Source organism: Phycodurus eques, unplaced genomic scaffold (assembly GCF_024500275.1).
Source record: "Phycodurus eques isolate BA_2022a unplaced genomic scaffold, UOR_Pequ_1.1 contig_29, whole genome shotgun sequence".
Classification (NCBI taxonomy): Eukaryota; Metazoa; Chordata; class Actinopteri; order Syngnathiformes; family Syngnathidae; genus Phycodurus; species Phycodurus eques.
The window spans coordinates 168,393-192,002 of NW_026904026.1; the positions used below are offsets into that span (position 1 = coordinate 168,393).

General features: G+C 44.5%; 1 protein-coding gene across 3 annotated transcripts; it reads right to left on the bottom strand.

Moving 5' to 3' along the window:
* Positions 1–894: 894 nt before the first annotated feature.
* On the bottom strand, positions 895–22,918 carry LOC133398273 (oocyte zinc finger protein XlCOF6-like). Of its 3 annotated transcripts, none has more exons than XM_061669912.1 (3): positions 22,621–22,918; positions 22,057–22,211; positions 895–7,466 (listed from the first exon to the last, which is right to left on the bottom strand). In XM_061669912.1, exons 2-3 carry the CDS (start codon positions 22,181–22,183, stop codon positions 5,479–5,481), a joined length of 2,115 nt encoding a protein of 704 aa, XP_061525896.1. In that variant the 5' UTR covers positions 22,184–22,211; positions 22,621–22,918; the 3' UTR covers positions 895–5,478. The 3 variants fall into 3 exon arrangements, with proteins under 3 accessions (XP_061525896.1, XP_061525895.1, XP_061525897.1); XM_061669913.1 differs by adding an exon at positions 19,028–19,146 and having other exon boundaries at positions 7,398–7,466; positions 22,057–22,918; XM_061669911.1 differs by having other exon boundaries at positions 22,057–22,918.
* Positions 22,919–23,610: the final 692 nt, after the last annotated feature.

Sequence of the window (23,610 nt, forward strand, 5' to 3'; positions counted from 1 at the left end):
TCGAAGAAAAGAAAGACAAAGACAACATGAAGATCCAGCAATCCATCCATCCATCCATTTCCTGAGCCGCTTCTCCTCACAAGGGTCGCGGGCGTGCCGGAGCCTATCCCAGCTATCTTCGGGCAGGAGACCGGGTACGCCCTGCCCTGAACTGGTTGCCAGCCGATCGCAGGGCACATACAAACAAACAACCATTCGCACTCACAGTCACACCTACGGGCAATTTAGAGTCTCCAATTAATGCATGTTTTTGGGATGTGGGAGGAAACCCACGGAGAACATGCAAACTCCACACAGCCGGGGCCGGGGATTGAACCTGGGTCCTCAGAACTGTGAGGCAGACGCTCTAACCAGTCGTCCACCGTGCCGAAGATAAACATGTTAGGTAAAATACACAAATATAGATTTTTAGATGATCAAATCCGTATGATGATCATTACTTTTGATATTAAACATTTACCTTTTCAATGAAAGCTTCTTGACCACTGCGATTCTCACCAGCACACTTGTTTATTAGCCCAATTTTTAGTAGAGAATCTTTGACCACAAACTGAACAAGCAAAAGGTTTCTCTCCACTGTGGCAAGTTTTCCAACGCTGAGAATATTTTCATCATTTCTTGTCAGTGTGACATATCAGCTTCGGCTTTTTTATTATCATCATCATCGGTGTGAGGTGTGTGACGTCATGTCGTCACTCTTATAGTGGAGCTAAAGGTCCATCCGTCTGCTTGTGATCCTCACAGTGCCCGCTTTGCAGTTTTTTCACTTCGCTTGGGCCATTTTTTTGTTGAAAGTTGAGATAATTTGGTTTTTGGAGGGTTTCCAATGGATTAAAGACATTTTAATTATTTTTAATGACAATTGAGTCACCCTCAGTTTTCAGAGGTGTATTTTATTAAGGATCACAGATACACGTTACAGTTAGCCACCAAAAGTCAAAGTTTCTTTACAGTCTATTTCAATTGATCTTTCACATGATTTCATATTGACATCACAAAAACATTGGACAAAATACATGCATTGCTTGCAAGAAGTATGCGTCTTAACGGTCCATATTTCACAAAGAAGTTCATTTTATGTATTGTTTTGCTCAAGAAAATTAAACTGGCAGTCATTTCAAATAATAATGCATTTTAGAGCGATTGTTAAAGAACTCATTCACTTTCGAACGCCCCTTTTTTCATCGCCAAAATGAAAAATTTTAAAGCACTGGCGCAGCTGGTGTGGGAAAAGGCATGTACTATACTATAAAAGTGCCAGTAGTCATTTTATATATATCAGAGCTGTCAGGTAGAATCCCCCCACCTTCAAAATGACAACTTTTCAGAAAAATAAAACAAAAAAACAAAATACAGCTTACTTGAGTTGCCAAACACCGCTTTGTTCAAGTTGGTATTGTATCTTTAATTGCTGTCATATATCATTCCATCACATGAACAGAGTACCCCAAAATTATGTTCCATCACTAATGTGCTGAAGAAAAAAAAATTAAGGCTTTCCTCATTAAAATTATACAAACACGGCAGACGAGTGCTAGATCCTTGCAAGCCTCATGCATGAATCCAAGAAACGTGGCCTCATGTCCCAAAACTGTCAACAATCATCACCAAAATGTATGAGGACATCTTTACTCATGGCAGCTTCAACATCTGGAAATATTACAATGATCAGCCCAATATTTTAGATTTTATGGATCAGATGAGATCAAATCAGAACAGCTGCAGTTTCAGGACATAAAGCGACGTAACGCGTTCGGCCGGGGGGCCCTCGTCACGGGTCAGGCGACGTTATGACAGCCAGCCAAAGTCCATGTCTGTCACACGATTATTATTATTGTGGTGAAGGGGTTTGTGTGTCCCAATGATCCTAGGAACTAAGTTATCTGGGGCTTCACACCCCTGGTAGGGTCACCCATAGCAAACAGGTCAGAGTGAGGGACCAGACAAAGCACGGCTAAAAGACCCCTATGATGAACAATATAAATGGATGTAGGTTTTCCTTGCCCGGACGCGAGTCACCGGGGCCTCCCTCTGGAGACAGGCCTGGAGGTGGGGCTCAGAGGCGAGCCCCAAGTGGGCGGGCCTGCACCCATGGGGCCCGGTCGTGCACAGCCCGAAAGAGTAACGTAGGTCCCCCTTCCCATGGGCTCACAACCTGTTGGAGGGGCCATGGGTCAGACGCAGTGTGAACTGGGTGGTGGCCGAAGGCAAGGACCTTGGCGATCCGATCCCCGGCTACAGAAGCTGGGGGCTCTAGGGATGTGGAACATCACCTTTCTGACACGGAAGGAGCCCGAGCTGGTGTGTGACGTCGAGAAGTTCAGACTAGATATAGTCGGGCTCGCATCCACACACTGCTTGGCTCTGGTACCAGTCCTCTTGAGAGGGGTTGGAGCTCTCTTCCACTCTGGAGTTGCCCACGTCGAGAGGCACCGGGCAGGTGTAGGTATACTTATTGCCCGGCGGCTCGGCGCCTGTACGTTGGGGTTCACCCCGATGGACGAGAGGGTAGCCTCCCTCCGCCTTCGGGGGGGGGTCCTGACTGTTGTTTGTGCCTATGCACCAAGCAGCAGTTCAGAGGAAGTGGGCTCTCCTATCTCTGGGGTTGAGGTCACCAAGGTGGTTAAAAATACCCTCAGTGGCAAAGCCCCGGAGGTGGATGTGATTCGGTTCCTAAAGGCTCTGGATGCTGTGGGGCTGTCCTGGTTGACACGACTCTGCAACATTGCATGGACATCAGGGACAGTGCCTCTGGATTGGCAGAATGGGGTGGTGGTCCCCCTTTTTAAAAACGGGGACTGGAGGTGTGTTCCAACTACACGGGGACCACACTTCTCAGCCTCCCTGGTAAGGTCTATTCAGGGGTGCTGGAGAGGAAGGTCCGTCGGGAAGTCGAATCTCAGATTTAGGAGGAGCAGTGTGGTTTTCGTCCTGGCTGTGGAAGAGTGGACCAGCTCTACACCCTTGGCAGGGTCCTCAAGGGTGCATGGGAGTTCACTCAAACAGTCTACATGTGTTTTGTGGACTTGGAGAAGGCGTTCGACCCTGTCCCTTGGGGAGTCCTTCAGGATACTGAACCCCGCCTGATACGGGTTGTTCGGTCCCTGTACGACCAGTGTCAGAGTTTGGTCCGCATTGCTGGGCTCGTTTCCGGTGAGGGTTAGACTCCGCCACGGCTGCCCTTTGTCACCGATTCTGTTCATTACTTTTATGGACAGAATTTCTCGGAGCAGCCGAGGGATGGAGGGGATACAGTTTGGTGCCTTTTTTATTTTTGCAGATTATGTGGTTCTGTTGGCTTCATAAAGTCGAGATCTCCAACTCTCACTGGAGGAGATCGCAGTTGAGTGTGAAGCGGCTGGGATGAGAATCAGCACCTCCAAATCTGAGAACATGGCACTCAGTCGGAAAAGGGTGGCGTGCCCTCTCCGGGTCGGGGATGAAATCCTGCCCCCGGTTGCGGAGTTCAAGTGTCTTGGGGTCTTGTTCACGAGTGAGGGAAGAATGGAATGGCGACGAAAGAAAATTAACATTGCAAATGCAGTAAAGTATGCAGTAAAGTTAGAAAAACAGTTTACAGCTAAGGACTCTCACGAATACAATCGCTAACCAATTGTAAGTGACCAACCCCCCCCCAAGCTGAGAACAACAAAAGATTAACAAAGCGGCAGGCCCAGACCTTGTGTCCCCATCCGGCCTCAAAGTCTGCGTGGACCAGCTCACTCAAGTCTTCACACAGATCTTCAATAGATCTCTGGAACTGTGCGAAGTACCATCCTGTTTCAAACGCTCCACCATCATCCCAGTCCCCAAGAAACCTGCAATCTCAGGTCTGAATGACTACACGCCTGTCTCCTTGAACTCTGTGGTCATGAAGTCCTTTGAACACCTCGTGCTGGACCACCTCAAGAGCGTCACAGGTCCCCTGCTGGACCCCCTGCAGTCCAACAGTCCAGCCACAGAAGGCACTCGCGCTGTCCAACTTCCCCGTGTCAACTGTCGAGACCTTCTTTGCGGCTTCTGAGGAAGCACGGCCTGCCACAGGAGCTGTTGAGGCAGTTCCTACACAGCAGTCATTGAATCAGTCCTGTGTTCTTCTATCACAGTCTGGATTGATGCTGCTACAAAAAAGGACAAACTCCGACTGCAACAGACAAAACTGTTGAAAAGATTGTCGGTACCCCCCTACCCACCCTTGAGGACTTGCACGCTGCCAGAACTAAGACAAGAGCATGCAAAATCTTCGTGGACCCTCCACATCCTGGGCACCACCTCTTCCAGCTCCTTCCCTCAGGTAGGCGCTACCGAACAATGCTAACTAAAACAAGCAGACATTCCAACAGCTTCCTCCCACTTGCCATTAACTTCTTAAACACCTAACCTACAATTCCATTGCAACATGCTTCCAATTTTTTGTCTTGAGTTTGTCACATTTCTGTCGGGCCAATTATACATTACTTGAGCAGTCACTGCAGTAGTCTCGCCACGCTGCACTATTTGCATATCTGTTGTTGTTGACCAATACTGGCCTGAGTAGCATCTGCAACATTTGCACAATCGATGTTGTCCCAGATTTTCGCACTACTAGTCACTTTAAACTGCATATATTTCTTGAAGTCTCGCCGCCCTTTGCACAATGGTCATTGCACCGGACTATTGTTCTCTTAGTTATTTCAAACTGCTCTAATTGCTGGAGGACTGCATCAGTATTGCACAATTGTCAAAAAAAATTAAATTAAAAAAAAATTATACCGGCATTACCAGATTAGCAATATTTTATTGCTCAATTACTGTATTATTTCTTCTTCAATGTCTTTGTCTCAAAAATTCCTTGTGGGTTTTTGACAAACATGGCAGATAAAGATGATTCTGATTCTGAAAGGAGCTCAGCCGAAAGGCGAAGCTCTCAATTTACCGGTCGATCTACGTTCCTACACTAACCTAGCTGTGGGTCGTGACCAAAAGAACAAGATCCCGGATACAAGTCGCCAAAATGAGTTTCCTCCGCAGGGTGTCCAGGCTCTCCCTTATAAGATTTCACACATTATTGTCTAAAAAAAAAATTCACCCAGACTAATATGGGCAAAATTACACCATGGAACGCATAGAAGTTCAATGAGGAACTGTAATCGGCTCGAGCTCGTTACGTGTCAGAGACGGGTTGACATGTCCAAAATGTGGGCGGACCAAAATCTGACTGAAAATAAAATATTTTATTCGAAAACAATTCTGAAGTAAATGAGTCTATTTTGGAAGGCTTTTTTTCTGGAGACATTTATGAATCCAGAACGGTGGAATAAGTGTGTTCTCTATGTTCTCACCATGAACTAGTCCCTGTCAAGTATTTTGGCAACAGTACTAATTCTCAACACTTGCCCACGGGAGGCTTTTACAAAATATGTGGACAACAAGAGCTGGTACACAGAACACAAGAATGTAGATTTTTCTAAGTCAGTAAAATAGGAATTACTTTTTATATTAAATATTCACGTTTTCATTAAAAGCTTCTCGATCACTGCTATTTTCACCAGCACACTTGTGTGTCTTAACCCGATCCTTACGAGAGAATTTCTGACCACAAACTAAGCAGGAAAAAGGTTTCTCACCAGTGTGCGTTCTTATGTGTATTTTTAACTTTGCCTTCGCAGAGAATCTTTGACCACACACTGAGCAGGAAAAAGGTTTCTCACCAGTGTGGGTTCTTGTGTGTATTTTTAACTTTCCCTTTTGAGAGAATCTCTGACCACAAAGTAAGCAGGAAAAGGGTTTCTCACCAGTGTGTGTTCTTGTGTGTTTTTTTAATTCTTGCTTCCGAGGGAATCTTTTACCACAAACTGAGCAGGAAAAAGGCTTCTCACCAGTGTGCGTTCTTGTGTGTATTTTTAAACTTCCCTTCTCAGAGAATCTTTGACCACAAACTAAGCAGGAAAAAGGCTTCTCACCAGTGTGGGTTCTTGTGTGTTTTTTTAAACTTCCTTTCCGAGTGAATGTTTTACCACAATCTGAACAGGCAAAAGCTCTCTCTCCAGTGTGGGTTCTTGCATGCATTTTTAAGCTCCCCTTCGCGGAGAATCTTTGACCACACTCTGGGCAGACAAAGGGTTTCTCACCAGTGTGGGTTCTTGTGTGTATTGTTAAGGTTTTCTTATGAGAGTATCTTTGACCACAAACTGAGCAGGAAAAAGGTTTTTCACCAGTGTGGGTTCTTATGTGTATTTTTAAGCCTCCCTTCTGAATGAATCTTTGACCACAATCTGAACAAGAAAAAGGTTTCTCACCAGTGTGGGTTCTTGTGTGTCTTTTTAAGTGTCCCTGCACAGAGAATCTCTGACCACAAACTGAGCAGGAAAAAGGTTTCTCACCAGTGTGCGTTCTTGTGTGTATTTTTAACTCTGCCTTCGCAGAGAATCTTTGACCACAAACTGAGCAGGAAAAAGGTTTCTCACCAGTGTGGGTTCTTGTGTGTATTTTTAACTTTTCCTTCTGAGAGAATCTCTGACCACAAACTGAGCAGGAAAAGGGTTTCTCACCAGTGTGTGTTCTTGTGTGTTTTTTTAATTCTTGCTTCCGAGGGAATCTTTTACCACAAACTGAGCAGGAAAAAGGCTTCTCACCAGTGTGTGTTGTTGTGTGTTGTTTTAAACATTGCTTCTGATTGAATCTTGCACCACAAACTGAGCAGGAAAAAGGCTTCTCACCAGTGTGGGTTCTTGTGTGTATTTTTAAACTTCCCTTCCGAGTGAATGTTTTACCACAATCTGAACAGGCAAAAGCTCTCTCTCCAGTGTGGGTTCTTGCATGTATTTTTAAGCTTCCCTTCGAGGAGAATCTTTGACCACACTCTGGGCAGACAAATGGTTTCTCACCAGTGTGAGTTCTTGTGTGTATTGTTAAGGTTTTCTTATGAGAGTATCTTTGACCACAAAATGAGCAGGAAAAAGGTTTTTCACCAGTGTGGGTTCTCAGGTGTTGTTTCAAAATATACTTATATGCAAATGTTTTCCCACACTGAGAACACTTAAATTTTTTGTCGTCGGTCTGACATGTCATATCACCTTCAGACTGTTTATCATCATCATCATCATCATCATAGTCAGAGGAGTGTGATGTCGTGTCATCACTATCTGATATTGGAACTAAGATGTCATCTGCTTGTGATCCACCACAGTGGTCTCGATCTCCTTCTGTTGTCGTGTGTTGACTTGAGCTGCTGCTTGGAGGCTTCCACCCTCTGCTCTCCTCACTTTGACCTTCATCTTCACTCTTCAAAGCGACACCAGTTGATGGAAACTTGATCTCCTCCTCCTCTTCCTGTTTGATGTGGAGGCTCGTTTCTTCTTCCTCTTTTTTAATTAAAATGGGCTCCTTATCCTCTTTGATGTGGTGGACCTTTTCGTCCTCCACTTCCTCTTCAATGTGAGGGGGCTCTGGCGCCTGCAGCTCAGGACGAAGATCTTCACTTATGTCTGCAAGACAAGACAGACACGCATGGTTTGGCAAATCTTTTCTCATGTTGTGACTTAATGTGTATTATGGTTTATATTTAAGGTTAATAAGAAAGCCAGATGAGTTTGTTATATTGGAAATAATACAATTGTGCAAGTCAACAACAACAACATGTGAAAAAGTGTAAAATAATAAAGTTAATAAAAACACAAGTATCAATAAAGGTAATACACTGGACCCCTGCATACCCCCCCACTTTGGCATTTGCAATTATATATTTTTTTTTGTGACAGTGGCTTCTTGTAAACAATTTTGGCAGCGGTGGCCAAGTTAAGCTTGACAGAGCTTGAGAGGAAACGTGGCCCCAACATCCCCCGGACCCAGAGAGCGAATGGTTGTTTGTTTATATGTGCCCTGCGATTGGCTGGTGACCAGTTCAGGGTGTACCCCGCCTCTCGCCCGAAGATAGCTCGGATAGGGTCCAGCACACCCGCGACCCTACGGAGGATAAGCGGTATGGAAAATGGATGGATGGACCCTGGATTCAACGAGCTATTATGGAATGTCATTATGTAAAAATGTCACATTGTATTGTTTTGCTTTTCTTGCATTTGCTTTTATTTTTCCTCATTTATTATTTTTACTGCTTTTATTTTATTTTATTGTTTTTTTATCCTTATTTCGTATTTTTTGCTATTTGTATTGCATTGTACAGCATTTTGGCAACCTTGTATTTGTTTAAATTGTGCTATATAAATAAAGTGGATTGGACTGGATTATTTTGCTTTGGTTTACTCACTTAAAATCAGTCCCTCTGAATAATTTTCAGTGACAAAATATTGGCAACTTGTTGCTTTTTATTTCAATTTTGATGTTTAATTTATTCAATACCATGTCTTGGCACTATATTTCTATTCTAATATACAATAATGTAATGACAGGTTAATAAATAGAATGACAGAAGAAATATCAAGTTTAGCAATAATTTAAGTGAAGAGTTACTCGGGTAGACTCCAAGTCAACAAAAAAATGATGCTCCAGTAAAATTATTTCGTGGTTTCTTCCATAGATTCAGCCTGTATAATTTGGAGTGGGTTGCTGCCAGCAACCTCGACAGAAAAACACATTTACAAAAATCAGAAAATAGGGGTGTATCCCCATTCTGGCCAATGATGGAGGATTGTTAACCTGGCATGCGCAAATGTGTGCAGTGCTGTAAAATGGTTCAAGTGGATGAAAGTCAAAACATTTGGTGTAAAAAGTAAAATGCTAGGGGCTGGGTGATATGGGGCTTTTTTTTTTTTTCTATTCCTGATAGTGGCATCTGGTCAAAGATATTAAAACTATTTAGGCCATCCGAGGAGCTTCTTAACCACCTCTGTGACCTCAACCCGAGAGATAGGAGAGGCCGCCTCAGAGAACCCAGACTGCTTCCTCAGGGGAAGGCGTGTCGGTGGAATTGAGGAAGTCTTCCAAGTATTCCCCCCACTGCCTCACAACTTCCCAAATCAAGGTCAGCAGTGCCCCATCCTCACTATACACAGTGTCGATGATGCACTCCTTCCCTTCTCCTGAGACGCCGGATGGTGGACTAGAATTTCCTTGAAGCCCTTCGGAAATCGTTCTCCATGGTCCACCAAACTCCTCCCACGTCCGGGTTTTTGCCTCAGCGACCACCATCGCTACATTCCGCTTGGCCAGCCAGTACCCATCAGCTGCCTCAGGAGTCCCACAGACCAAAAAGGCCCGCTAGGACTCTTTCTTCAGCTTGACGGCATCCCTCACCGCTGGTGTCCACCAATGGGTTCGGGGATTGCCACCATGACAGCCACAGACTACCTTACGGGCCACAGCTCCGGTCGGCCGCCATTGGCAATGGAGGTGCGGAACATGGTCCACTCAGACTCGATGTCCCCGATGTCGTTCGTGGTCGAGTTTAGCTTTGTTAAAGTCCCCGAGAATAATAAGGGTGAGTCTCTGTGTTTTTTTTTCAATTTCGTTTACTTGTTCAGCGGCATTCATGTTAGCTTGAGGTGGAATGTAAACACCGGAGAGAATGAACGATGCAAACTCATAAAGACACACACACACACACGAAAGCCTGCATAGAGTTTGCTAAAAAAAACACCTGAGGACTCCAAGACCCCTCCTAGAAGCTGTCACCTTATCGTGGTGGAGGGGTTTGTGTGTCCCAATGATCCTAGGAGCTAAGTTGTCTGGGGCTTCACGCCCCTGGTAGGGTCACCCATGGCAAACGGGTCCTAGGTGAGGGACTAGACAAAGCATGGCTTAAAGACGCAGGTCACCGGGGACCCCTCTGGAGCCAGGCCTGGAGGTGGGGCTCGAAGGCGAGCGCCTGGTGGCCGGGCCTGCACCCATGGGGCCTGGCCGGGCACAGCCTGAAAGGGTAGCGTGGGTCCCCCTTCCCATGGGCTCACCACCTGTGGGAGGGGTCATAGGGGTCGGGTGCCGTGTGAGCTGGGCGGGAAGGCAGAGACCTTGGCGATCCGATCCCCGGCTACAGAAACTGGCTCTGGGGACGTGGAACGTCACCTCTCTGGCAGGGAAGGAGGTGGTGTGTGAGGACGACAAGTTCCGACTAGATATAGTCAGGCTCGCCTCCACGGCTTGGGATCTGGTACTAGTCCTCTTGAGAGGGGTTTGGTATCTCTTCCTTTCTGGAGTTGCCCACGGTGAGAGGCGCAGAGCAGGTGTGGGTATACTTATTGCCCCCCGGCTTGGCGCCTGTACGTTGGGGTTCACCCCGGTGGACGAGAGGGTAGCCTCCCTCCGCCTTCGGGTGGGGCAACTGCTGTTTGTGCCTATGCATCAAACAGCAGTTCATAGTACCCACCCTTTTTGTAGTCCTTAGAGGGGGTGCTGGAGAGCGCTCCCGCTGGGGACTCCATCGTTCTGCTGGGGGACTTCAATGATAACGTGGGCAATGACTGTGAGACCTGGAAGGGCGTGATTGGGAGGAACGGCCCCCCCGTTCAGAACTGTAGTGGTGTTATGTTATTGGACTTCTGTGCTCATCACGGATTGTCCATAACGAACACCATGTTCAAGCATAAGGGTGTCCACACGTGCACTTGGCACCCTCGGTCGCAGTTCGATGATTGACTTTCTGGTTGTGTCATCGGGCGCATGTCTTGGACACTCGGGTGAAGAGAAGGGCGGAGCTGTCAACTGATTCACCACCTGGTGGTGAATTGGTTCCGATGGTGGGGGAAGATGCCGGTCCAACGTGGCAGGCCCAAACGTATTGTGAGGGTCTGCTGGGAATGTCTGTCAGAATCCCCTGTCAGAAGAGTTTCAACTCACACCTCCGGCAGAACTTTTTTTATGTTCCGGGGGAGGTGGGGGACATCGGGTCCGAGTGGACCATGTTCCGCGCCTCCATTGCTGAGGCAGCCAACCGGAGCCGTGTATAGTGGGAATGGGGCGCTGCTGACCTCGACTCGGGACGTTGTGAGTCGGTGGGGAGAATACATCAAAGACCTCCTCAATTCCACTGACAGGCCATCCCATGAGGAAGCAGAGTCTGTGTTCTCTGAGGCAGCCTTTCCTATCTCTGGGCTCCTCGAGGGTGCATGGGAGTTCGGCCAACCAGTCTCCATGTGTTTATTGGACTTGGAGATGGCGTTCGACCGTGTTCCTCGAGGAGTCCTGTTAGGGGTGCTTCGGGAGAATGGGGTACGGAACCCCTTGATACAGGCTGTTCGGTCCCTGTACGACCGGTGCCAGAGTTTGGTCCGTATTGCCGGCAATAAGTCGGACTCGTTTCCGGTGAGGGTTGGACTCCGCCAAGGCTTCCCTTTGTCACCGATTCTGTTCATAAACTCTATGGACAGAATTTCTAGGTGCAGCCGAGGCATAGAGGGGTTCCGGTTTGGTGGCCTCAGTATTGCATCGCTGCTTTTTGCAGATGATGTGGTTCTGTTGGCTTCATCAAGCAGTGATCTCCGACTCTTACTGGAACGGTTCGCATCAGAGTGTGAAGCGACTGGGATGAGAATCAGCACCTCCAAATCTGAGACCATGGTCCTCAGTCGGAAAAGAGTGGTGTACCCTCTCCAGGTCGGGTATGAGATTCTGCCCCAAGTGGAGGAGTTCAAGTATCTTGGGGTCTTGCTCACAAGTGAGGGAAGAATGGAACGGGAGGTCACCAGGCGGATCGGTGCAGCGTCTGCAGTGATGCGGACTTGGTATCGGTCCGTTGTGGTAAAGGAGCTCAACCGAAATCAATTTACTCAATTTACCGGTCGATCTACGTTCCTACCCTCACCTATGGTCACGAGTTGTGGGTCGTGACCGAAAGAACAAGATCCCGGATACAAGTGGCTGAAATGAGTTTCATCCGCAGGGTGTCCGGGCTCTTCCTTAGAGATAGGGTGAGAAGCTCGGTCATCCAGGAGGAGCTCAGAGTAGAGCCGCTCCTCCTTCACATTGAGAGGAGGACATGCCGGAGAGACTAGGGCTGGGGAGAGGGAAGTCTGGGCGTCCCTTCTTAAGCTACTGCCCCCGCGACCCGACATCGGATAAGCGGTAGAAAATGGATGTATGGACTCCAAGATGGTGAGAAATAAGACTCTCTGGTCTGACGAGACCAGGATAGCCTTTTGGCCTTAATTGTCAGCGGAATGTGTGGCGAAAAGTAGTCACATCACCTGTCTAATACAGTCCCAACAGTGAAGCTTGGTGGGGGCAGCATCATGCTGTAGGGGTGTTTTTCAGCTGCAGGGACAGGACGACTGGTTGGAAAGATGAATGCAGGCCAAGTACAGGGATATCCTGGACAAAAACCTTCTCCAGAGTGCTCACGACCTCAGACTGGGCCGAACGTTCACCTTCCAACAAGACAATGACTCCAAGCACACAGCTAAAATAATGAAGGCGTGGCTTCAGAACAATTCCGTGACTGTTCTTGAATGCCCCAGCCAGAGCCCTGACTTAAACCCAATTGAGCATCTCTGGAGAGACCTGAAAATGGCTGTCCACCAACGTTCACCATCCAACCTAACAGAGCTTGAGAGGACCTGCAAGGAGGAATGGCAGAGGATCCCCAAATCCAGGTGAACAAAAACATTGCATCATTCCCAAAAAGACTCGTCTGTATCCGCCCAAAAGGGTGCTTCTACTAAATACTGAGCAAAGGGTCTGAATACTTATGGCTGTGTGATATTTCAGTTTTTCTTTTTTAATAAATCTGCAAAAAATGTCAACAATTAAATTTTTTTCTGTCAATATGGGATGCTGTGTGTACATTGAGGGAGAAGAAATTTACGTATTTTCACGACCATAAGGCGCACTTAAAAGTCTTAAATTTTCTCCAAAATGGACGGGTCGCCTTATAATAGCCTTATGTGTGCACAAGTTCCAAAATCTGTAAATGATGTGTGACTTTGATGAGCGTTCCGCTTGAGTGACTGGGAGCATTTCCTGCCGACAGGCTGCTTATATAGAGGAAAGGCGGACGCCACTGAGGACAGCATGTGGACGTTAAAGGCGGAAGAGTGCGCATGAAAGAGGACGCTAAAGCCATGCCCGTAGTAGGTATATAGTGCCGGGGTGTGCATTGTGCAAAACAACATCGGTTTGGCTAAGGACCCCCCGAAAACGGCATAAAATGGCATGGAATAAAAAGTAAAATGTAGTCCTCCCAAAAATTACTTGCGGAAGAGTAAAAAGTAAAATTATTACTCAAGTACTGAGTAAATATTGAGTAACTTCTGATTTCTTTTTTTAAACCACAACATGAACAATTAAATAAAAAAATTAAAATAAATATTTGCAAATTCTGATGTTGCTGCATGTGTCTATGCACAGTCAAAACTCCCAAAAAACATCTGCAATTTACTGCACAGTGTTTTCTCAAGTTATAAGTGAGGTGAAATATCCTCATTTGGGCAGACAGTGCCAGAAAAACACTACAATACATGAAAGCTGTTGTTTTTGTTCGTCTAAATATAAGCACGAGTAGCGCACCGTTGCATTCATGGTAACGACGACTTCCCCAACATGGCCGCCACATATGCACGACGATCAGCGGGGCAGGCTTATCTAGTGTGAATACACATGTCCGGGAAGCCCAATGGAAGACGATGTGAGGTCCTGTGACTTTCTTGTGCCGTTTGATTGGTGAACTAGACTGAAACGTCACTAGCGGTTAAATTGGATTGATGCAAACAGTGGCCGATGCGGAAGTCGTAGTCTTGCTCTCGAAATAGTTTATAAATCAGCAATAATTGATTAATAAAAGGAGCGAGCGACATTTAGATCATTGTAACTGAGTAAAAGTACCATTACTACTTAACAGCAGAAGCGGCGGAAGTTTTTTTTCTAGTCTCGGTCAACTGCTGTGATTTACCCAAAGCAGGCGGAATAGGAGTCCGCTGCGTAGTAATATTCTGAAATTACATCTGCATCAGAATCAGAATCATCTTTATTTGCCAAGTATTTCCAAAACACACAAGGAATTTGTCTCCGGTAGTTGGAGCCGCTCTAGTACAACAGACAGTCAATTTACAGAACACTTTGGGGACATAAAGACATGGTGGATGCGTGGAATGGATGTGCTAGCTGCCAGCGTTCAAGGAGTATGAAACAGCCGATGATCTCAGCGACGGCAACCAACCCCCCCACCTCCTTCCAGGAAAAACTCATCGGATCTGTAACGAGTCACGTAAATGGCCTATTTTGATTTCAAACCGGCGAATTTCGCCAAAAGGCGACTGTTTTGCATGTATGCCTTCAGGATATTTTGGTAGACAGCAGAATTACACCGGGAACACAATTTTGTTTAGTTAGGTCTGACAGCTGTTTAACACATTTTTGGGTGCGGAATCCTGATCTATTTTTTTCTCTATCACGTCAAGTTTTTTTAACTATATGATCCCTGTTTTCTTAAAAAATATGAAAACTGTACCACCTGGTCAACCACCTCCACCTTGAATTCGTCTGTCACACCTACAGCACACCTCACCGCTGTTCTGCTGCCCTCGTCCATGTCCTGTATTATTCTAACATACTTCTAACATACTTCTACTTGTCACTCCAGACTTCTGCATGCAGTACCACAGTGCCTCTCTGGGTACTCTGTCATAGGCTTTCTCTAGATCTACAAAGACACAATGTAGCTCCTTCTGACCTTTTCTGTACTTTTCCATCAACATCCTCAAGGCAAATAACGGATCTGTGGTACTCTCTCGGCATGAAACCATATTGTTGCTCGCAAATACTCACTTCTGTCCTGAGTCTAGCCCCCACTACTCTTTTCCATAACTTCATTGTGTGGCTCATCAACTTTATTCCTCTATAGTTCCCACAGCTCTGCACATCACCCTTGTTCTTAAAAATGGGCACCAGCACACTTTTCCTCCATTCCTTAGAAATCATCTCATGCGCTAGAATTCTATTGAAAAACCTCATCAAAAACTCCACTGCCACCTCTCCTAGATGCTTCCATACCTCCACAAATGTCACCGGGACCAACTCTTTCCATTTTTCATCCTCTTTAATGCCTTTCTAACTTCCCCCTTACTAATCATTGGCACTTCCTGCTCCACCATACTAGCCTCTTCTCCTCTCCCTTCTCTCATTTCCCTCATTCATCAACTCCTCAAAGTATTCTTTCCATCGAGCTAGCACACTGCTGGCACCAGTCAACATATTTCCATCTCTATCCTTAATCACCCTAACCTGCTGCACATCCTTCCCATCTCTATCCCTCTGTCGAGTCAACCTGTGTAGATCCTTTTCTCCTTCTTTATTGTCCAGCCTGCCATACATGTCATCATATGCCTCGTTTGGCCTTTGCCACCTCTACATTTGCCCTCAATGTATTCCTTTCGCCTCTCCTCTCAGTGTCCCACTTCTTCTTAACTAAACTTTTTCCTTGTATGATTTCCTGTACTGTGAGCTTCCACCACCAAATCTCCTTCTCTCCTTCCCTGCCAGAGGATACACCAAGTGCTCTCCTGCCTGCCTCTCTGATCACCAGTGGTCCATTCTTCTGGAAGCTCCTCCCGTCCACTGAGAGCCTGTCTCACCTCTTCCCGAAAAGCTGCACAACACTCGTCCTGTCTCAGCATCCGACCACATGGTTCTCTCCTCTGCGTTTGTCTTCCTAATCCTCCTTCCCACCACCAGAGTCATCTTACACACCACCATCCTTTGCTGTCGAGCCACACTCTTCCCCACCACTACCTTACAGTTGGTAACCTCCTTCAGATTACATCGTCTGCACAAGATGTAATCCACCTGCGTGCTTCTACCTCCGCTCTTGTAGGTCACCCTATGTTTGTGCCTCTTCTGGCAAAAAGTGTTCACTACAGCCATTTGCATCCTTGTTGCAAAGTCTACCACCATCTGTCCCTCCAAGTTCCTTTCCTGGATGCCGTACTGACCCATCACTTCTTTATCACCCCCATTTCCTTCACCAACATGTCCATTACAATCTGCACCAATCACGACTGTCCTCTCTGTCTGGGATGCTCAGAACTCTTCGTCTAGCTCCTTCCAGAATTTCTCTTTCACCTGTAGGTCACATCCTACCTGTGGGGCATAGCCACTAATCACATTATACAAAACGCCCTCAATTTCAAGTTTCAGCCTCATCACTCGATCTGATACTCTTTTCACCTCCGAGACATTCTTAGCCAACTCTTCTTTTAAAATAACCACGACTCCATTTCTCTTCCCATTTACACCATGGTAAAATAATTTCAACCCTGCCCCTAAACCTCTAGCCTTACTGCCTTTCCACCTGGTCTCCTAGACACACAATATATCAACCTCTCTCCTAATCATCATGTCACCCAACTCTCGAGATTTTCCTGTCATAGTCCCAACATTCAAAGTCCCCACATTCAGTTCTAGGCTCTGTGCTTTGCTATTCTCTTTCTGCCGAAGATCCCGCTTTCCACCGCTTCTTCTTCGACACACAGTAACTTTCCAACGGCACCCTGCAGGTTGACGGCGCCAGTAGCGGACGTTGTTATCCCGGGCCACGACCGATCCGGTATGGAATTCTTTGGGTGAACGCTCATATTTGTTTGGCAAAGTTTTAAGCCGGATGCCCTTCCTGACGCAACCCTCTGCATTTATCCGGGCGTGGGACCGGCCTACAGTTTGCACTGGCTTGTGCCCCCTATAGGGCTGCATTAGTTCCCAAACGTTTATTGAATGTTGTTAAAAGAAAAGGTGATGTAACACAATGGTAAACATGACCCTTTCCCAGCTTTTTTTGGAACGTGTTGCAGCCATAAAATTCTAAGTTATTGATTATTTACTAAAAACAATAAAGGTGATCAGTTTGAACCTTAAATATTTTGTCTTTGTAGTGTATTCAATTAAATATAGGTAGAACATGATTTGCATATCATTGTATTCTGTTTTTATTTATGTTTAACACAACGTCCCAACTTGATTGGAATTGGGGTTGTACAACGGTATGCCCATGGTTACAAGGTTAAGAGAAAAGCCAGCACAAATCCTCTTAATTCCTACTACGCTAGCTTTCTCAATGCAGATATTGATAATACAGACCTATTGGGAGCTGCACACACCTCTCACCGCACTCTCAATTATGACTGCACAAAAAAGTTGCCACGTAGCTGTAGATGAGTCCAATCGTAATCAGCTGGCATGTCTTACTACAACTAATCAGTGGAATTTTGCTTATCTGGAGGGTAAACTTGACGTGGCTCGAAAAAAAACTGACTGCAATTTTGGAATCAGTACGCCAATTTTAGTTTTAATCACCATAAAGCTACCACAAAGCTCTAACACAGGCAATTGTATTTGCTGTGGAGAAAGAGGCTAGATGGCTAATGGAAATGTCATCAGACGAAAAGAAAAAATGCATACATGAAAATAAATTTGGTTTTGCATGCCTGAGAAAAGGCCACCATTCTAAGCACTGTAGAAATAGAGCCATGTGTGGGATATGCCAAAAGAGTCATGCAACTGCGTTCCATAAAGATTGTTCTCTCACAGAGACGTCCTCAACACAAAATCAAGTTGTGGAAAGGACATCCTCACTATGCTGCTGTGTCAAGGGAAGTGACAGTGGGAGTACGTCAATGATTGTACCAGTGTGGATCTCAGCACCTAACCTAACCTGATACTGAGAGACTAGCATATGGCCCTATTGGACACACACAGCAGTCACACGTTTGTCGATCAGGAGGTGTGTGGGGAAACTCAAGGCAGCAATGGAACCAGTTACTCTCCACAATGATGGGAAAAGGCTCAATAGTTAAAAGTGAGAGAGTATGCGGTCTTAAAGTAAGGGGTTTCTCCACTATTTCCCTTGACTTGCCTCCAGCTTACACAAGGGACTTCATTCCTCATGACCACGCACACATCCCTACCCTAACCAGCCAAAACATGGAAACATCTGGTTGACATAGCACAGGAGATACCCCAACTGATGGACTGTGGGGTGGGACTTCTGATGGGCTATGACGGCTCCAGGGTTCTGATTACAATAAAGGTCATCACTGGACCAAGAGAATCAAAACCACTGAACATTTATAAATGTGGAAGAGAAAAGGCAAGCTATATTGACTCTCGTTAAGTTTGCACAACAGGATGCATTTCAAAAGGAGTTAAACATGCTCAGCCAGAACTCAGGAAAGCTGCCTTGTAACCACAGACTATCAGCTCGATCAATTTCTTCAAGATGGTATAATGAGTGGGAGGAAGACTGAGAAAGGCACCTGTGTCACTTGAATTGAGACATCCAGTAATACTCCTTCAAGATGGTGCTCTTACAAACCTCATCATTGCTCACCATCAAAACACAAAATACAACATTAAGGCAGAGGACAAACTCTAAATGAGTTATGAGATAATGGGTTTTCGATTGTTGGTGGAAGTAGGGCTGTGGCCCAGTACATCAGGCAGTGTGTACAGTGTAGAAAAGCTCGTGCACCACCTGAAGAAAAACGCATGGCAGACTTACCCAGTGACAGTGTTGATGCTACACCACCGTTTACTTAGTGTGGTATGGACTGTTTTGGCCCCTTCCACACCAAACAAGGTAGGAAGGAGCAAAAAAGGTAAGACCTCCTCTTCACGTCTCTATGTTCCAGGGCGGTATATATTGAAATGCTAGAAGATATGACGACCGATGTTTTCATTAGTGCCTTAAGATGCTTTATCGCTATCCATGGAGCAGTTAGACGCCACATTCGATCTGATTAGGGCGCTAACTTTGTGGGAGCAAGAAATTAAATGGCTATGGCTTTAAAAGAACTAAACAAAGAAAGAGTGGCTTCTTACCTGGCAGACAGGCAATGTGATTTCCAAATGAATATGCCACACTCAAGTCACACTGGCGGAGTATGGGAACGTCAAATCAGAACAGTGAGAAGTGTACTAAGGACAGTCCTGACCCAAAGCACTGGAAGCTTGGATGACACTTCTCTCAGGACCTTCCTTTATGAAGCTGTCTATCGTAAATAATCGGCCCATTACTGTTGATAACATCAGTGCTCCAACAAGTTTGGAACCTCTCACACCAAATCACTTGATCACAATCAAATCTTCATGGCACAGATAGCAAAAGGAATACCTTGCAAACCTGACCCTTAGGCAGCGAGGGTTTGCACCAAGGCGAAACCTGCAAGTGGGTGATGATGTGATCGTTAGAGGAGGACGTCCCTCGCAATGAATGGAAAATTGCCAGGATTACTGAAGCACACAAAGATGAGGATGGATTAGTGCGGAAAGTAACATTACAAATGGGGGAACGAAAGTTAGGAAAAAGGGGAGAGCGCCTCAGTAAGCCTTCCATTGTTCAAAGATCCATTCAGAAGCTAGGGGTCCTAGTTAAAGGTAGCTAAAAGGTAAAAGATTGGATTTGATAAGGTAAAGGTGGGCACTGTGCAATAGTTCATCCCAAATATTGGTCATTATTGTATGAAATGATCGTTCATTGTGAATTTGTATTTATTTGTTAGAAAGACTAATTTCATATGGTTCATTATATAAGAACATAGTAGACCATGTTTCTTGAAATTACCACGGATTATTCGTAAGTGTGTAAATATGTTTGACATTTACAATTATATTAATCAAACGGTAATTTCGTGGGAGTGTAGCTGACGCTTATAGTAGGTTTAGGTTGCTATGACAACAGAGAGATAACAAGTATCTATTTGAATATACTATTTACATGTATAGATTTATATGCCACATCTACCTTTATGGTCATTGTTTGGTGTTGCAAATTGTTGATATATATATATATATATATATTTTTTTTTTTTAAAGCTTATGTGAACGATCACTTCTGTTTCAGGTGGCGTATGCGGATGGCGAGAGAGAGATGAAATACTAATCGACGGAGATACGAGAGCATATGATCGTGTGGTGGACTTCTAATCTTCGATATATCTACTGCTTGTTTATAACGCACACACGGTATGTAATATTTGGTTTGTTTGTCGAACGCTTGTATCAAGGAAGTGATTGTAATTGTTTCAAATACTTTCATTGCTTCGGTTTTCACAGTGTTCCATGACGAACGAGCAATAAAAGATTGTGGACACCAGTACAAAGCGTGGTTCTGTACCAGAGTAGATACACTCGGCATGATGTCTAGCTTTTCAGGATCTCTTGGTCTACTGCACTTTGTCATGCAGGTCCTATTTAAGTGATTTCTTGATGGAGAACAGGTGTGGCGAGAGAAATTAAACTCGGGTATGATAAACCACAGTTCTGTTTTAAAAGGGGAGAAATCTCTTTCACATAGGGCCATGCAGGTTTACATTCTTTCCCACCCTTAATAATAAAAAACATTTATAAACTGCTTCCTGTGTTTACTTGTGCTGTAGTTGACCAATATGTACATTTGTTTGATGATGGGAAACATGTAAGTGTAACAAAAAGGCAAAAAAAAATAAGAACTCAGGAAGGTGGCAAAGACTTTTTCACACCGCTGTAGATGGAGGAATGAGACAACATTTCCTTGTTGAACTGTGTATTCTGCAGTGTAATTTTTGCCTCTGTTGAAAGTATGGATGGGTATGTTTGTACAAACGTGAGTGAAAAGAGTGATTGGAAAACATGTTGGAAGGCTTGTTTATTAAAAAAAATTTTTTTTTTTAAATAAATACAAAAATCAACCGTTGAAATAGCCACATCTGCCACATGACATGCGTTACGTTGCTTTATGTCCAAAAATGCCTGCCTATTTTCACCAAATTTTCTGAGTACATTCCTATTCATGTCCACGTACACCTCTGAAAATATTAGGGCTGCAGCTGTCGAATATTTTAGTATTCCAGTATAATACTAAAACTGTTATTGAATAATTGGGTATTCAGATAAATTACATGTTTGCTTAGTTAAAAGAGCAATTATGAATACACTAGAAGAAAACAAGCTATTTCACTTAAAAATTATCTCAGTTTTATACTTAAATTCACATTGAGCAGAAAACTATTTTCTTGTCTAGAAATATTCTCAGTGAGGCAATTAAAAAATAATAATAATAATTTCAGTTTAAAATTATCAGTATTTCTTCTTAGGATTTCTTTTAATTATTAAAAAAAAAAACATAAGGCATTCATGGCTGTACATTTGTGAGCTTAGACCAGAACTAAAATGAAGATGAAAATGAAGACCGCTCGATAGGAAACACATATACTGTATTACCTTAAATCTTTTGACATACTTTGCCACCCGCAATAATTTTTTTTGTTCACTGACAGTACTTGACTCAAACTGTAGCCACTTGCAAATACAGTGCTAGTACACTGAATATTTGTCTCACATTCCTTAAATCACTGAGCAAAACTGTCCCTTGACGAATATGACAAGCACCCAGAATGAAGTCACGCTGTCATCACACAAATACCCTACTTGTCACCATCGTAATAAACTGGCTACAAATGGGACGCTAGTCATAATTACGAGAAACCTTTGACCTCGGCAGGGGCTAACGTTGCGTTAGTAAATTGCATTGACGTTAAATATAAAAAAAGAAAAACACGTTTTGCACTTATGGCTTATTTACATTTTTGAGTTTATCATAACTTTAGAAGTCATGTAAATAAGTAAATTTACACAACATGAGTTATACCTTCTTATGGATTATATTTAACAGTATCCAGTATTGCTTAATTCCCTTTTGTAATATTTAAATTGAAAAGCTTTTGTGTCATTTATTTCACTTGTATGCATTTTAAAATAAAATAAAATCTTGAATTGCATCATAAAGAGTTGCTACTAATTCAAATTACTATGCAGCCTTTCACGACACCTGGAAACTTTACTCAGAATGGTGAGAAAGAGTAGTACCACTTGCAGGTCAAGAATTCCACAGATGTTAGCTGATCCACACGTTATGTAAGCTCCGTAACCTGCGCAATGACATTTATTAGGGTAGGCCAATGGAATCGTTGTTTGTTTTTTGATTCGGGGGTTGGCTGGCGGGCTGGCCAGTCCCGTCTAGCTCCGCCCCTGTCACCATAGTACACATTATTATTATATTAATACTGTTATTTGAAAGATATCATCAAACAGGGCCCTTTAATAAACACAGGAATATCATTCAAATTAGAATGCATGCAACAAGTGAAAAAGAAGTGAACCAACCTGCTGTGCGGAGCACCATTCGAGGCTGCAGATTGAACACACTGTCCAGTAATTGACGTTGTGGCTCCTTTTCCTCTTTGGGTCCCCAAAGTTCCTCCTCGTACTCTGCTCTCCTTCTTGCACACATTTTCACGTGCTTATCACAAAACTTTCCGCTGTAGGTTGGAGGGATGAGAAAAGCAAGTGCAAATCCGACGTGAAATAATTGCAACACGGTAAAGATTTGGACACTGCGGGTGAAACAATGCATTATTTAAAATGGCAAATCACCAAAGTCAACAAGAGGAAACGAGAGAACATATTCAGGAATTATGCATTGTAAGAGGAATGAGAATGTGTGAACATTACAGACATTCTACAAAAGAATTCAGATTAAGATAATAATAACAATCATAATAAAGATTCAGAAAATAATTGTTCCCGGATATTTATTTCTTAGACAAACAAAACTGATAGAATCTCGTTGTTGGTCTTTTGTGTGTGTTTAAACTATATTTAAGTGTTAGTATTAGATATTGTGGTCCCCACTGCTAACTAGTGGGTGGCGGAAAAAGAACACTTTACCTCACGCTTGATCTCTGCTTAGCGAAGTGTTGACACGAACGTGTCTCTTTGTTAGCAAGCTAAACTAAGCTAAGCTAAGCTAAGCTATGCTAAACTAAGCTAGGCCGAGAAGGTTCAACGTGCACGAGACGACTCCAACCGGACACGAAGATTGCACGAATGATGTTTTCGTCCACTAAAGTCGTGATCAGGGGCGTCCCGCGTCGAGGATTCACAACAGTCAGAGTCCAAATTCAGCATGATTCGCCGAAGCACGATCAAGCCTCTTCCCGCCTCGCTCGTCCATCGAGCTTCTCCGTCTTCGTCTTCTTTCAGTGTTTTATGAAGGTTGGCAATAAACGTCTAAGTTAATTACCGCCACCTATTGGTCTGGAGTATGGATTGGTACGTCTTCTCACCTTTCATTCATCATTCATTCATTCATTCATCTTCCGCTCCTCTTCTCCTCACTCGGGTCGCGGGCGTGCTGGAGCCTATCCCAGCTATCTTCGGGCGAGAGGCGGGGTACACCCTGAACTGGTCGCCAGCCAATCGCAGGGCACACATAAACAAACAACCACTCGCACTCACATTGACACCTAGGGGCAATTTAGACTCTTCAATTAACCTACCATGCATGTTTTTGGGGTGTGGGAGGAAACCGGAGTGCCCGGAGAAAACCCACGCAGGCACGGGGAGAACATGCAAACTCCACATAGGCGGGGCCGGGATTTGAACCCCAGTCCTCAGAACTGCGAGGCAGATGCGCTAACCAGTCGCTCACCCTGCCGCCCTAAAATAAATATATAGATTGAAATAAAAAGAAAACCTCTATCTATCTATCTATCTATCTATCTATCTATCTATCTATCTATCTATCTATCTATCTATCTATCTATCTATCTATCTATCTATCTATCTATCTATCTATCTATCTATCTATCTATCCGAGTCATAATTGTTCTCATATTCTACGAGTCAGACCTGTCGCCTTCAAGAAATGATGTAGAA

What these genes read in the sequence shown, in the direction of transcription:
- LOC133398273 (XM_061669911.1), bottom strand. Translation starts at nt 22,306, where the DNA reads ATGCATTGTTTCACCCGCAGTGTCCAAATCTTTACCGTGTTGCAATTA. An exon ending in AATGGTGCTCCGCACAGCAG is followed by an intron (nt 7,467 to 22,056) that starts GTTGGTTCACTT and finishes CTTGTCTTGCAG; the next exon opens with ACATAAGTGAAGATCTTCGT.